Source organism: Labrus mixtus, chromosome 5 (genome assembly GCF_963584025.1).
Source record: "Labrus mixtus chromosome 5, fLabMix1.1, whole genome shotgun sequence".
Taxonomy (NCBI): Eukaryota; Metazoa; Chordata; class Actinopteri; order Labriformes; family Labridae; genus Labrus; species Labrus mixtus.
Window position 1 is genome coordinate 2794322 of NC_083616.1, and position 14517 is coordinate 2808838.

The 14517-nt window shown below is 39.6% G+C and overlaps 2 protein-coding genes across 13 annotated transcripts in view; both read right to left on the minus strand.

Annotated features, from left to right (window-relative positions):
• The window catches only part of txnrd2.2 (thioredoxin reductase 2, tandem duplicate 2), a 31601-nt gene extending 26249 nt beyond the window's left edge, over window positions 1–5352 (minus strand). The window contains exons 1-5 of the mRNA XM_061037327.1: window positions 5240–5352; window positions 3713–3778; window positions 3575–3631; window positions 3315–3459; window positions 2345–2419 (exon numbers count right to left, since the gene is read on the minus strand). Coding sequence (XP_060893310.1) covers window positions 2345–2419; window positions 3315–3459; window positions 3575–3631; window positions 3713–3778; window positions 5240–5315 — 419 coding nt within the window. The 5' untranslated portion in view covers window positions 5316–5352. The remainder of the gene's footprint in view (window positions 1–2344; window positions 2420–3314; window positions 3460–3574; window positions 3632–3712; window positions 3779–5239) is intronic.
• Window positions 5353–8603: 3251 nt separating this feature from the next.
• The window catches only part of arvcfb (ARVCF delta catenin family member b), a 263985-nt gene continuing 258071 nt past the window's right edge, over window positions 8604–14517 (minus strand). For all 12 annotated transcript variants that reach the window (XM_061037314.1, XM_061037313.1, XM_061037311.1 and 9 more), the window contains one exon: window positions 8604–11565. Coding sequence is in view for 1 of the 12 variants with exons in the window: in XM_061037306.1 (XP_060893289.1) it covers window positions 11560–11565 (6 nt within the window). In the remaining 11 variants the exon portion in view is untranslated. The remainder of the gene's footprint in view (window positions 11566–14517) is intronic.

Sequence of the window (14517 nt, forward strand, 5' to 3'; positions counted from 1 at the left end):
AAATCCATGCCTTGCACGACGGCACCCCTCCAGCTACCAGACCAACCTCCATATTATGCATTGGGACTTGAACCGGCGACCCTCCGGTTCCCCGCTCAAGTCACTACAGAGTGAGCTACTGCCGCACCAATAAATACAACTTTAAAAAAAGAAAGAAAACAGTTACCAGGGATCACTGGCTGGCAGCTTCATTAGAAATGAATCTCATTAAACTTAATTAAAAGTGTGAATAATTGTTATTCTCAACTGATTTGGTCTCATGCGCTTGCTTGCACAAATCTGTTCTCCCACAGCTGGAATATGAAGTTTTATGTTCTCACTGTTTGATATTACTCACACTAATTAAAGTCAATTACTTTCACTCACATCCATCTTAATTAGTACAGAGTAACAATGGCTTTTTTTTATTTCACATCTGTGCTGCTCTAATGATATTGTAAACTGCTTTGTGTAGTTGATGAATATTAAATCATATTGGAGGATTATTAATTCCAGTTATCAACGTGTATGATGTCGTTAGACTGAAAACATTTAGAGGGAGTTCAGGTTCATTCACTCACTCAGGTTAACACCTGTTTGCCCTCCGGCCGCCTCTCAGTCATCATGTGGCTGCTCATTCTGGAGTACACACAGAAATGTACGACCCGGGGGCACCGGTAGCCTAGTGGTTAGTCTGCGCGCGCCACGTACAAAGGCTAACGTACAGAGGCTAACGTCCTCCAAGCGGGCGGCCTGGGTTCAAATCCGACTCTTGGCTCCTTTCCAGCATGTCATTACCCTCTCTCTCTCTCTCTCTCTCTCTCTCTCTCTCTCTGATTTCTGACTATATCCACTGTCCTAACTCTATAATAAAGGCAGAAAAACCAAGAAATAAATGTACTGAGAGAACTGAAAGTTAGTTTAGTTTAGAATATAAAGCTCGTAAGTTTGCAAAAAAGTCAGAGGACTGATATTATAGTGTTTAGGATGAAGCAGAGGTAGCAGCTTGGGGTTAAGAGTCTTGCTTGAGGACACATCGGACATGTTGATGCAAGAGCCGGGGATCGAACCCCTGACATTCCAGTAGGAGATGACCGACTCTACCCACTGATCCACAGCCACCAAATTCTCCTCTTAAATTATAAACCCTCCTCCCTGTCAATTTTGAAATGTTGTCAGGAAGTGAAATGTGAGTGAATCTCCTGCTTTAAACTGGATTATTTCAGTTTTAAATTTGACCAGATGGATAAATGTCAATGCAGTGTGACTTAAAAAACAGTGTGTCCCCTGTAAACCGATACGGAGTAAAACCTGGAAGTTGACAAGCCGCCATTACTACGGTGACCTCTGCCTTCTACAGACGCAGGTTTGAAAGTGAGCTGTTCTGAAAAGTGAAGATTTGTTCTACTTTTTAAATATATATGTATCCCTTACTTTACCTTTTACAACAACGTAAAGGACTTCAGAACCTGTGGAGTTTTACAGTTTACTAACAGTCAGAAAAAACAGGGAGTGCACATAAAGTGTATTAGAGCGGACACTTGACACACATTGACTGTCCATGCTAAGGACGAATATATTATTCAGAGGTGGATCGAAGTATGGATATACAAATGATAAGTCATTTCTGTCCTTCTTTGAGTGACCTGTAGGTGGTGCTCATTCGTCCATCTACAGGAGATATAGAAATGATTTCTATATAACGTTCATCTATTATGTTCATTTAGCATAAAAACAAACAAGCTAAATGAATATCTACAGACGCTGGATCAGTTGATTAATGAAGCTAACTATCTTGTAGAATATATTAAACAACATGATGTGTCGGCCGGTTCTGTTTTCTGACATGAAATCAGGTCGTTGTTGTATGAAAAAAGTCTTCTATGCAAAATCTAAATAATATTAAGACATCTTCATTAAGGTTCCTTCATCAGCAGCTGTCTGACTTTTAATCTATGAAATCTGTCTTCATAATAAACAGGCAGCAGCAGACTCTGAGAGGCAACCGCAGTAATGACCGCCACCACAAGATGGCGGCGCCCACAATACCTAGAAGAGAGACGCACCAGAGCATTTGGGGGTTCGGTGCCTTGCTCAAGCGTAGTACTCGGGAAGTGCCCTGGTACCTCTCCAGCTACCAGACCAACTTCCATCTTATGGTCCACATTCAGACTTGAACCGGCGACCCTCTGGTTCCCAACCCCAGGCCCCTACGGACTGAGCTACTGCTGTCCATAATACAGACTGTGCAGAGATTCAGGGTCATGTGTGTGTTTTGTTTTCATGAGAACATGAGCGCTCCTTGTCTTTATTGTTAAATGAATCATAAATATTAAAATAAATCAGCAGAGCTGCTGTCACTCACTTGTCCTGGAGCTGGACTCTGTGACCCCAGTTCAGAGACCGCACGTGGTTTTGAACAGCCTCGGCCATGGTGACCCTGAGAAACACACAACAGGTGATTATCTTATAAACAGACCTGACCGCTGCATTCCTCACCACCCTGACCACACGCAGAGGGACAGTAGTGACTGGTAGGCTCACTGGCATAGTGATGTCACTTAGTAATGAGCTTTCAAAAACAACATAATGACCCTTAATTGGTAAAGATAATGATTGGAAACATAGAAATGTTTTATTTTGGATATTTTTTTAGCAGAGCCATATACCTGATGAGTTGTGGTGTCATTGTATTTATGTTTTTCAGTTAATATGTAGAAGCAGTGATCTAGAATATTCTACAAATCACTTAGCAAACGCTGAGAATATAATTATATCTTTGAACCCTTTCAACAAAGAAATGGAATCAACACCATCACTGTTCAAGAATCAACTCTCCAACAAGGAGTAACATCAATGATCGGTAAACTATTACTCAGCACTGTTACTTTTACAATCACCTTTCATACAACTATTTTGATATTTTAGCTTCTGTTTTGACTGTTTTTTTCCTCATTGTATTTAAATTAATTTGAGGCATTCTTGAGTTGGCCTGTTTAAATTTGGCTAAATGTCTTATTTCTGTATTTATTTTGGATTTTATTTAAAAAACATATTTTCATGTTTAATCTCCTCTGTGATTGTTTCACATTTTCTTCTTTTAATGTCTCTTTTTCTCTTTGCCATGATGCGTTTGATGTCGTGTTTGAAGCACTTTGAATCCCCCTTGTTGCTGAAATGTGTGATAATAAAAACTTTTCCTTGTTGTCATTCTGTGATTTCGACACTAGATGGTGCTGTTTAGCTGTCCATTAAAGTAAGTTGTCTGAATTGATTTAGGAGTACTTTTCACTAAAGCTGATAATGTATTGAAGGGACGATTGTGATTGACCCACCAGTCATGGCAGACCGGCCCTGAGATCTGCCAGCCGTACTTCTTAGCGTCTTTCACCGCCGTGCCGAGCAGAGCGGCCTGGTGCATCAGCTTCTTAGGAATGCAGCCCACATTGACACATGTTCCTCCAAGTCCCCACTTGGTACCTGTTTGGGAAAAGTAACCCCAGAGAGATGAACAATGATGTCATCAAATCATTCATCCAGAAAATCATCTCTTTGCAATCAAATCGGCATGAGGGGTTCATTAAATGTGTTTTACCTTTCGCTGACGGCTCCACGTAATCTAGAACAGCAACTTTCAGTCCCAACTGTGCGGCTGTGGACAAGGATTCATTTAGAGGTGAGAGAGAGAGATACAGAAACCATGGAGGAAAAGCAAACAAGTAAAAGATCTCACCTTCTTTGGAACATGCCAGGCCTCCTGAGCCACCGCCGACGACCACCAGGTCGAAGTCATACTTCCCTGTTGAAGTAGAACAGATGATGAATTTACATTAAAAACCACGATGAGAAGGAAATACCAAACAACAACATAAACTGTACATGAGCTGACAGAGACACATAGAGGGGGGGGGGGGGGGTATTCTATCGATTCATGGCTGCCAAGTATCAATGTTTTTATTATATTAACAGCAAAAGTGCTTTTTTAACTTCCTGAGGAAGTTGCACATTTCATTTTGAAGAAGTTGCATCCTGCAGTTGTCCAGTCGTCCGTTCATGTTTGTGTTCAGTTAAATTTGATCAAACTGAATAAAATAACAGTTCAGACTGTGAGCTACATGCAGACTTTACAGGGTTTTACTTTGATCTCAGTGTTGTTCAGTCTGTGGGCTCGACTCACATTGTGCAGAAATGAAAAGAGTGAAGTGAGATGAAGAGACTGAGGATGTTTTCTTATTTGATAAAACAGTTCTTGATTTAGTTTAATTTTCTGGAAATATCCCAATTCTCTGGGTAATATCGTATTACAAGTATGGGGATAATACTGTATCAAGGGGCTTCTAGTGATTCCCACTTCAGAGACACTGAAGCCCAGTTTCCACCAAGCGGTCCGGTTCAGTTCAGTTCAGTTCGGTTCAGTACACACTTATTGGTGTTTCCACCGTCAAAAGTTAAGAAAGGTACCAAAATAACTGATCTGTACTGTCATACTTCTTCTGATTGACTTCATCCAGGTACAAACAGTTAATCGACTGACTTTTATAAAGTAGTATTTTACAAAGTAGTGCAGGTTTAACCAATACATATTATGATGTTTAGTCAGAGTTCAGCTTCAGGACATAACTAAACGGTTAGGTCATTCTTGGTAATATAACAGAGAACAAACAGTGTGGACCAGATAACATGTTTTTAAATGTGTTCTCCTTATCAGTACAGAACAGAGACTGTACTGAAGGTACAGACTATATAGAGGAAAAGCCTAAAGTATGGTACAAACTATATAAAGGTACAGCCTAAAGTATGGTGCAGACTATATAAAGGTGCAGACTATATAAAGGTGTAGACTATATAAAGGTACAGACTATATAAAGGTACAGACTATATAAAGGTGTAGACTATATAAAGGTACAGACTATATAAAGGTACAGACTATATAAAGGTGCAGACTATATAAAGGTGTAGACTATATAAAGGTGTAGACTATATAAAGGTACAGACTATATAAAGGTGTAGACTATATAAAGGTACAGACTATATAAAGGTGTAGACTATATAAAGGTACGGACTATATAAAGGTACAGACTATATAAAGGTGCAGACTATATAAAGGTACAGACTATGTTAAGTCGCAGACATGAGCAGCTGAATGTGACCGACAGTAATAAAGAGGATAACCTCATAGCAGCGCCACTCGGACTTTTACCTGACTCACACCTTTCTGTTCTCTGTACGTTCACGTAATATGTGAACCACGACGTGTTACCTGTCAAGTTTCTCGTCAAAACATGAAAACAGTTGATCCTCTTCCACCGGTATCTGCCCCTGCAGAGGGCGGCCATGTTGTTATGATAATCAGGACCCCGAGCTGGGACGAGGGTGACCAGAGAACCGCCTGAAAAGAAATGAGGCGACGACAACAGAGGTGCCCAAAGTGGGGGTCGGGGGGCCCTGGGGGTCGCGTGATGTCTTCCAAATATGTTAAACATATAAATAATTTAAACTTGTATATTTGAACAATTATTGTACAAATAGACACCAAAAATATTTCAATTACAAATAAAACCATATCATAAAGTGGAATTAAACTGAAAGTAATGTGTTCAAATAATTAAAAATTAAAGTCTATTGTCTTACAATAAATTACTATGAAAATGTTATGGTTTTTTGTTGTACGTTTTGAGTGTAGGCCTTTAAGTGCATGGTGATGACCTTTGTTATTTGCCTTAACCTCCTGCAGGGGACAGTGGGTCTTCCCCAGTCTCTACCCTTATTTTGGGAGTAGACCTATAGTGAACTGAAAAGTTTGTGAACCCCCTGGACTAAAATCATAATGTTCCACAGAAAATCAAAACTTTTAACCAGCACCCACTGGGGGATGTGCGTGTCTTTTTTGATTTTTTAGACATTTTCATTAAAAATTAATTCCCTGGGCGCCGGTGGCCCGATGTTTGGTTCACCCGCCCTGTGTGCAGAGACTGCAGTCCTCGAGGCTGGCGGCCTTGGTTTGGGTCCGACCTTGTGGCTCCTTTCCTGCATGTCATTCCCTGCTCTCTCTCTCTAGCCGGATTTCCAACACTCTCCACTCTCCAGTGTGTCTAATAAAGGCATAAAATCCCAAAACTAAATCTTCAAAGCAATAACACTATATTAATTCCCTACATGCAAATGATCACTTTTTTAATACTGACATCGCCTACTCAGCATTTCTTTTCATATACAGTATTGTATCGATGATAAATCTATTTTTATCAAACATGGACATCACTTTGGACGAATCAGGTACATTGTTTGAGTGTTTATCACACATGCTAATTCTCAACACTTGTCCACAAGAGGCAAATAATTGCTAAGTGAATTGTGTAAAATAAGCCTTATAATAATGAAAACTTTAATAAAAAAGAGAAATAAATAGGGGAAATGTACATTAATATTACAAGGACAAAAAGAGAGGCAATATATTCAGAATCAAAAAGGCTACACTGTAAAAAAGGAAACATGATCAGACATTAAAACAGTTGGTAGCTCCACATGTGAGCACTGTTTTGATTTTAGCCAAGTTTTTCCCACTTTACATAAAGAACAGGCTGACCAAAAGAGGTCTGGGATGTCACCCATCTGTTCCTGCAGGGGACTTTGGCTGCCTGTTGATGGCGGTCTCCATGCTGGAAATGCTGTCTCAGTCAACCTAACTACAGGTTTTAAGCCTCTTGACAAACCGTTACTCCGCGCCCATCTGTCCATCAGGTCATTCACGTGCCTAACTATGGATAACATGTATCGTTCATGTAATCAAAACGGAATAGTTATGCAAAAGTTCACCCCCGAACAGTGTATGCAGATCGAGACATGAGCTAATCTGACCTATTTTGTTTTATTAACCAGGCTGTAAACATGTTATAAACAGGCTTTTTTGAATGTGGTGTGTATGTGACTTCTGGTCCTTCTGCAGCCAGCCTCTAGTGGACACTTGAGGAACTGCAGGATTGTGGACTTCAGCATTGGCTTCCTTTTTCAACACTGGAGGTTGCAGCTTGATCACCACTGATGGAGGCTCGTGTGATCTCCCCTCCTCTGAAAAGATGATGCAAGCTTACTGGGTTTAATATGAAACCTCACATATTTAAAATAACAGAATTCATTGCAATAAGAGCAATCCATCATAAGGCTAAATTCTGGTATATAGAAAGTTTGGTTCTTGCTGTTTAGAGTGAGGGATTCAGTTTGATCTCAGTCATTTCTGTACTCAAAAGAAACCCTCAACTTGTCAATCAGGTAAAGGTGTTGTCTGCATATATGATGGATCTTGTCCAGGGTCTTTCATTCTCACTGTCTTGGGGGATAGCAGACAGGGTGCAGACTGCATCCTGCTGCACAGCAGAGATTCTGTAAGGAAGTGGGTGTGGCCTAGGAGAGGGAAATTAATGATTGTTTGCCCCTGAGAGTGAGGGTGAGAGGATACAAAGTAATGTTACAGAGAGAGTGGGAGAGAAAAAGGAGAAGGAGTGTGCAGGCTGCATTTAATGTTCTTGGCTCCCAACAAATTAGCGTGGTGAGATCACCCCTCTCTCTTTACTACCTCACCTCAAGACTTCCACTGCTTTTGGCCTCCAATCTCTCCTCCCCTCTCCCAAACAGCAATTCACCCAGACACAAAAACACCCTCTCTCTCTTTCTTTAGTTTATCTATTTTTACTTTTTGTTCATTGCATTGGAACATTGAACTGATTTAAGTATATATTTTGGATGAACGATCATGGGACATTTGACCTTTAATTATAGGAGATGTTTATTTAATTGTTGGTAAAGTTATGAAATGTTTTCTTTTATCCTGAATTTATGTTAATGTGTAAATACAGATGAACTTTGATTTAATTCCCTTTCGTAGCATGATTTGTATTGAATGTAAAGCAGAATAAGAGCTATTCTGCCTGGAGACTTTTTTGACTGACAGACTTAAGGGTCTGTCTCGCGCCCAAATGGACAATTGCTTGATTGCAGTTACGCTACAAGGTGTCTCTTTGGAGGCAGAGGAAATGACTTTGAGGATTCCCCTTTCATCATCTTCACACAGGCGGATGGCTGCTCTTCTGATACAACCTTTCAGAATAATCATTTCAAACATGGCTTGTTTCAAATCGATTTACGACTTCATCCTCAAATTTACACTTTAATCTTGAAATTTTGATTAAAAAATGTCTTAACGTGGCCTTAATACTCCGTCGTACAATACTGCAAAATGTCTCAGTTGAAGTAAAATGTCTTGCAGTTGCTGGTCTTTTTCTTTTTGCGCTTTTTTTGTATCTACTCATAGGAACAACTGAAACAAGGCTGCAAAGATTCAGACAATCATACTTCATGTTGTGGTGCAGGAGTAGCTGGGAAACATGTAGCATCATGGATAACATAGTCGAGCTAATTCTTCCTAGGTGTCGACTTGAGCCCCGATCATGTGGTTTGATGACACTTGTTTTGACACATTACTTACCTGAGCTCACAAATCCTCCAGTGTAGCTGACCACAATGACCGTACCATAACTTAGGGGGGCTTTTCTCAAAGACAAAGACACATTATCCGTACTGTATGATGACAACATGATACAAAATAAGACACAGAGCAGAGTAACACCTTCTTTCCAGGCATGATTTATTGAAAACACACCAAATTTAAACTCTACAAACCAGTATTTTTCCGTTATGTTTAACAAGCGTAATATTTGCCTCTGGGTATTAGTAAAATTAACATAATACATTCTGTCACTGCGGCATCGCTTCTGCTCGCTACGAAAGCATTAACAACTTTACTCGTCTAGGAAAATCAAAACCGCTTCTTCCACTGACTCTATACTTTTTTTTTTTAAAGTTTATAATACAACGTAATACAAGGCAGAAACCCACCAACAGTCTAATCTACTTAGGGATTGGGGGGGGGGGGTAGTGTGGGGTTTGGGGATGGATGCAGGATGAATGAATGAGTTAAGTGGAGAGAGAAAAGGGGAGGGGAGAGGGAGGGGGACACGGGAGGAGAAAAGGGGGCGGAGGTGAACGGGCAGGATGGAGAGACGTGAGTGGAAAGGGAGGAATAAAGTTATATAAAACACACTTATCTTTATCTAGCATGGAAAAGGTTAAGGCACATGATAGGTACAAACACATCTGCTACTGAGTAGTACAGTTACTTTAATGTTGACGGTCTTCAATCGGTCTTATCTACACAGGTAGGTTCGTTTGATTCGTTGTGTGTCCGTGTCGGGCCGTTCACTTTACAGCACAGTAACTTGGCTCTCTTGGTTTGTCAAATGTGCAACGTGCTGCACATCCACAGAACTGTAAAAACCCTTCTACGAGCGCGTGTGAATTACAACTCCAGATCCTTTGGTTGAATTGCTGCAGAGCGCAGTCAGGAATAGACAGTCATGTGGGTCGTTGTCGAAAAAAAAGGGGGTTCAGTATTGTCCAATGAGAGCACACACTTCTGAGGACACACAAAAGGGATGCTGGGTATTATTTTAACTTATTTTTTTCTCTTCTGTTTTTTTTTCTTTTAAACCTCTGAAATTAAAATGTATACAGTAACTTTTTTTTGTCGTTTATTGATTTTTACCACAACGTACACCTTTTTGTAAACACTGTGTAAAATATGCAAGCTTTATAAAGTCACGTACGTCACGAAGAAAATCAGACTTCAATGCAGGCACATGCCGTTCGCCTTTGATGACGCGTGAGTGATGCGCCAATGTGGGTTTGGCGTTTCGTTCTCCATGACGAGAATCAGGAGAAAAATGGCAATATGATTCCGTATCCCTCTGCTTTTATACATCCACACATCCCTAAAGCGTTGTAAAAATATATACTATATGACCACTTGACTTGATGTGTGTTTTTTTTTTTTTTTTGTACAGTGTGATGCAACTCTTTACATTTTGTATTTAAACCCTCCGGAGACACGACCACGCCCGTTCTCGCTTCCTCATGAACTCCACGTGAATGAATTAGTTAATATCCAAATGACACCACAAAAAAACTGGCACTTGGAAAAGAACAAAATATAAACATCTGTACATCAATTTTTCCTTGCATGCTCACGACGTCGTAGATTCCTCTTTAAGATGCACCTGTGAAGGGTTAACTCGGTCTGAATGCATCGGGAAGAAACGCTTCATGGGTCGCCTCTTCTCCACGCTGCTGACTCTTCTCGTCAGATAACATTTAATCCAAGAACGCTGCAGAGAAACCTTTTTTTTCTGTAACCGTTTTTTTTGACAAATACAAAATATAAATAAGTGATCGTCGGCGTAACAAGACAGTATTCGACACACATTGAAGTTAGGTGGTTATTTCTTGTCTAAAAACACAGCGAGCCTGTTATCAAATGAGATGTGCTTCCCAAACAATGTGGTTTGAATATACAACTAAGAAGTTGGTAATTTTTCTCGTTTGTTTTCCTTCGTTTTCCCGCCTTTTTTTTCTCCTTTTGACCCTAATATACATTTATATAAAACCCAACAAAAATAAAAAAGGAACGCTTTCAGATCTTCCCGTCTCGCTTTTTCAAAATCACAAATCATTTATAAACAAATGCCTTATATCCTCTTTAATACACAGCATTGACAAAAAGCAACCAGCCAAGAAAACTTGTGAAACTGCAGCTCAACACTTCCTCTATTTGTGGTTACAGATATAACCACAGCTCCTGCTCGCTTGTTGTTATATCAGCTTCCTTCTTTACGATGCAGCGTGAACAGAAACGGTTTCCCCGTCTGATGCACACACACCGTGTCACTTTCAAATCTCCAAACCACGACTTGCAGACTCCTCACTTTTATATAAAATGAACGTCACTCACTTTTGATTTCAAAGCATCTTCAGTGCACGTCTTTCTTTTTTCTTCTCGTCTCATAAAACACAGTGAACCGAAATGGAAGTCTGTGAGAGCAGCTGCTTGTTCACTATGCTACAGCTCTTCTCAGGCTCGGTTTCTCTCCCTTCTTTTCTTCATTTCCATCCCAACCATCTTTAAAAAAAAAAAAACATCCAACGGCTTTCAAACACACCTGTCCACACCTGTTACATCAAAACACCAAAGCTTGAGAACAAACTGAAAGTTAAATTCTTCAAAAACCACAAAATTGATGCATGAACTTTTTCCACGTGAAAAACCCAAATCAAAGAAAAATCACATTTTCTCTTCTCCGTTTCCTTCCAACACACACGTTCCTTTTCTTTTTACTTCCTTTACCTCGCTTTGTCCGACTTCATTAATCCATTTCTCCATCATCAGCACCGGCCTCGGCCCGTTCGTCTTCACTGTGAGAGCTCAACAAGAGTCAAAGCGGTTAAATTCACATCATGTCCAGTGGGAATGTCGATATGAGAAAGTAGCAGGAGTAGTCTCTTTTTTATTCTTTCTTTTTTTACAAAACGTGAAAAGCATGAGAGTGCTGGCTGCTGCTGGGTAGTCGCTGTTATGATCATTATTTTTTTATTTTTTTTAAATCCTCTTTTCTGTACAAAGTCCAACTCCAAAGATGAGTGAAATGGCAGTGGTGATATGAGAGATCCTCTTCTAGCTGCAGCGTCATCTTTTTAAGCCTGAAGGAAGCGGAAAAGAAAGACAAACGTAAGACGAGGCATCCAGACAGGTGGACATATCTTTCAATGAGCCATATAATATCAGTATCATTGCAGTCACAGTGACTTCAGAAGTGGCTGGTATTATTCAAGTAATGTCTTTGTGACTGTCAACAAATTCTATGAAAAGACCATTTGTTCGTACTGAAGAAGTAAAATGTGGTTGTGATGTCAAACACCAACTCTACATCTTCTCTGAGCTCTTTGGAGCATTTAGCACATTATATTAAATGTTCTGCTTCATCAACCTCATCTCCAACAGCATCTGGAATTGCACAACTGTTGACCACTCTGTAAGCTAGGCTACCTATTGTAGCATTTAGGAGCTAGATGTAAAAGAAAATACATTTTCACCTATGCACTCCTGGAAATTTATTTGGAATATTTCTATCTACTTTGAGATATATCTGTATTGTAACATGTTTCTGCACCCAGACGAGGGAGTGACATCAATAACCTTCTTAGAAGAGAGTATTTTTACATGTCACTGAGAGGTCTAAACATGCAATTTGATTTACCTTTTCTGTGATTGGTCTGAGAGCCCATTATGTGATGTACCATCTGAAAAAGTTAGTCATCTAGCTATGACTATGATGTTACTTTGATATTTTTTATGTTCTTTGGATTGTCTTTTCCCCTAGGACTGACCTTTGTTAAACTTTTGCTCCTCTAAGACTGTCTTGTCTAATTTTGTAAAATGTGGAGGCATTATTTGTAGCATTATGATCTATTAGCTATATCTCCTCTATTAGTCTGTCTCACTTAACCTCTGGGAGGACAAACCTTTGTTCAGTATATGTTTTTGCTACATAGCTAGCTCAAAAACGTTTTTAAATTGGGTATTTTATTACAATTGTGTATTTTGACTGTTTGTCTGCTTCCTGTGGTATATGTCGCCCTCTTGTGGATGTTGTATTCATTGTCCCTGTTCTGTCTGTTCAACAGGTGATAATGATTGTAAGAAAAGAATGCTTGTCTCCTTCCATGTTTGCCTGAAGAAGATCCTTTTGATCGAGGTGTTGCCGTTAATAAAGTTGCTCACTGTGGGCTGAACAGTGTGCGGACCTTTCTCTTTTTTTCCGCAGTCTCGCCTACCTTTAATCATGTCTGGGTGGAGATGTTGCAGCACTCTCAAGGGCCTTCCAGATAGGACACAATGTGCGGACATTCGTCTTTTTTCTCTTTTTGAAGTAAGCTAGACCAGGGGTTCCCAAACTTTTTAATAAAATAAGGGTGCCAGAGACTGGGGACCCCCCCACTGTCCCTGAAAGTGGTTAAAGCATTTAGCGTAATGCACAACCACATGCACTAATAGGCCTATCGAAACACTGGCATCAGAACAGCACAAACGACCACAGCAGCCTGAAAATTTTATTATTTTATATTATAAAATATAAAAAAATATAAAATACATTATATTTATTTTATCTCCTACATTGTTGCAGTCATGCGCACACTCATAAGGAACTTTTACACATTACTTTCATTGCAGCATACATCTCACTTAAGGTCTATGGTTTTATTTTAAATTGAAGAACTTCTTGTTGTATATAATTTAAAAATATGCAATTTGAAATCATTTCAAATGCGTATTTGTCTTTCTCGCGCGACCCTTCACTTTGGGAACCACTGGGCTAGACGAAATATTAGCATTGACGTTTTTTTAGGGTAACAAATCCCTATCACTCACAATACCTCTCATAAGTGAACAATAGTGTATTATGCTTCAGTCTATTCTCAGCTGCATCAACACATGACTGGCATGCTAACAGGGAGTCATATCTCTACTCAACAGCATCGATGTATCGTCTGTTTTGGTCTTTCACAGAATTTGATGATAAAAAGATACATGAATAATAAAATTTGATACTAAAATGTGATTTTAGATGAAACTCTGTTGTCCGTTAAAATCAGACATGAAGACAATGAGTCGGTATAATCACAGTAAATCACATCACAGATAGCTAACGCTTCTGTAACAGAACAGTCGAGATGAGACGGCTAAACAGATGTTTAATGTGCCAGATGAAGTTCCTGAATGTGTTTGTCAAACGACTTACCTGCTGGTTCATTCACAATATTAGAAGAACATTTTATTTTTTAACCAAAACCAGAGTGAAAACATTTCAATGAATACACTACACTAATGAATACCACCCATACACTGCTACGTCTCTAGAGGGACACTGTGCACTGTTTTTCCTGTGATGGTGCAATGAATGGAAACGACAGAAGTGAACAGCAACAGAGACGGCTGGGATGAAAAGATGATGATGTGACACTTTGTGAGAAGAAGTCTGTGGCACTGGAGGAAAGAGGAGGAGCAGGAGGAGAGAAAAGATCTCTACAAGCTCACCTGAACCCGCCTGCAGCTCTGCAGAAGTCATTTAGTGAGACATCAAACAGGGAAGTATGGGAGCTGAAGGATTGTTTAATACTGAAAGGTAATCTGCCTCCACATACATAAATATTAGAGGACATGAATAAATTTGGATTTATTTCCCTGTGACTGCTGTGACTGTGACCTTTTTGCACAAACAGAAATGAAATTAAGGAAGAAATTCATTCATCTCATAAAGTACTTTTTCCTGATGCAGAAAAGGAACTGTTTATAAAAAAATGTTCTTCAAGAAGTTTTAGACAATTTATTCTAAAACGTATCAAAGCTATTTGCTAAAAACATTTGACTGAGGTCATTCTTCCTTCGATTACGAACCTCACCATAATTAAACTGTTTTTGAGTTTCAAGATACAGAAAAACCCTCCATGTTTTTACTACCTCTCGCCTGGCCTACTGCAACTCCCTCTACATGAGAGTCAGTCAATCCTCGCTCTCAAGTCTTCTGCAAGATATTTACCAGGTGCAGCATGTCACCTCTGTACTCGCATCCCTTCATTGGCCTCCCTGTTGAT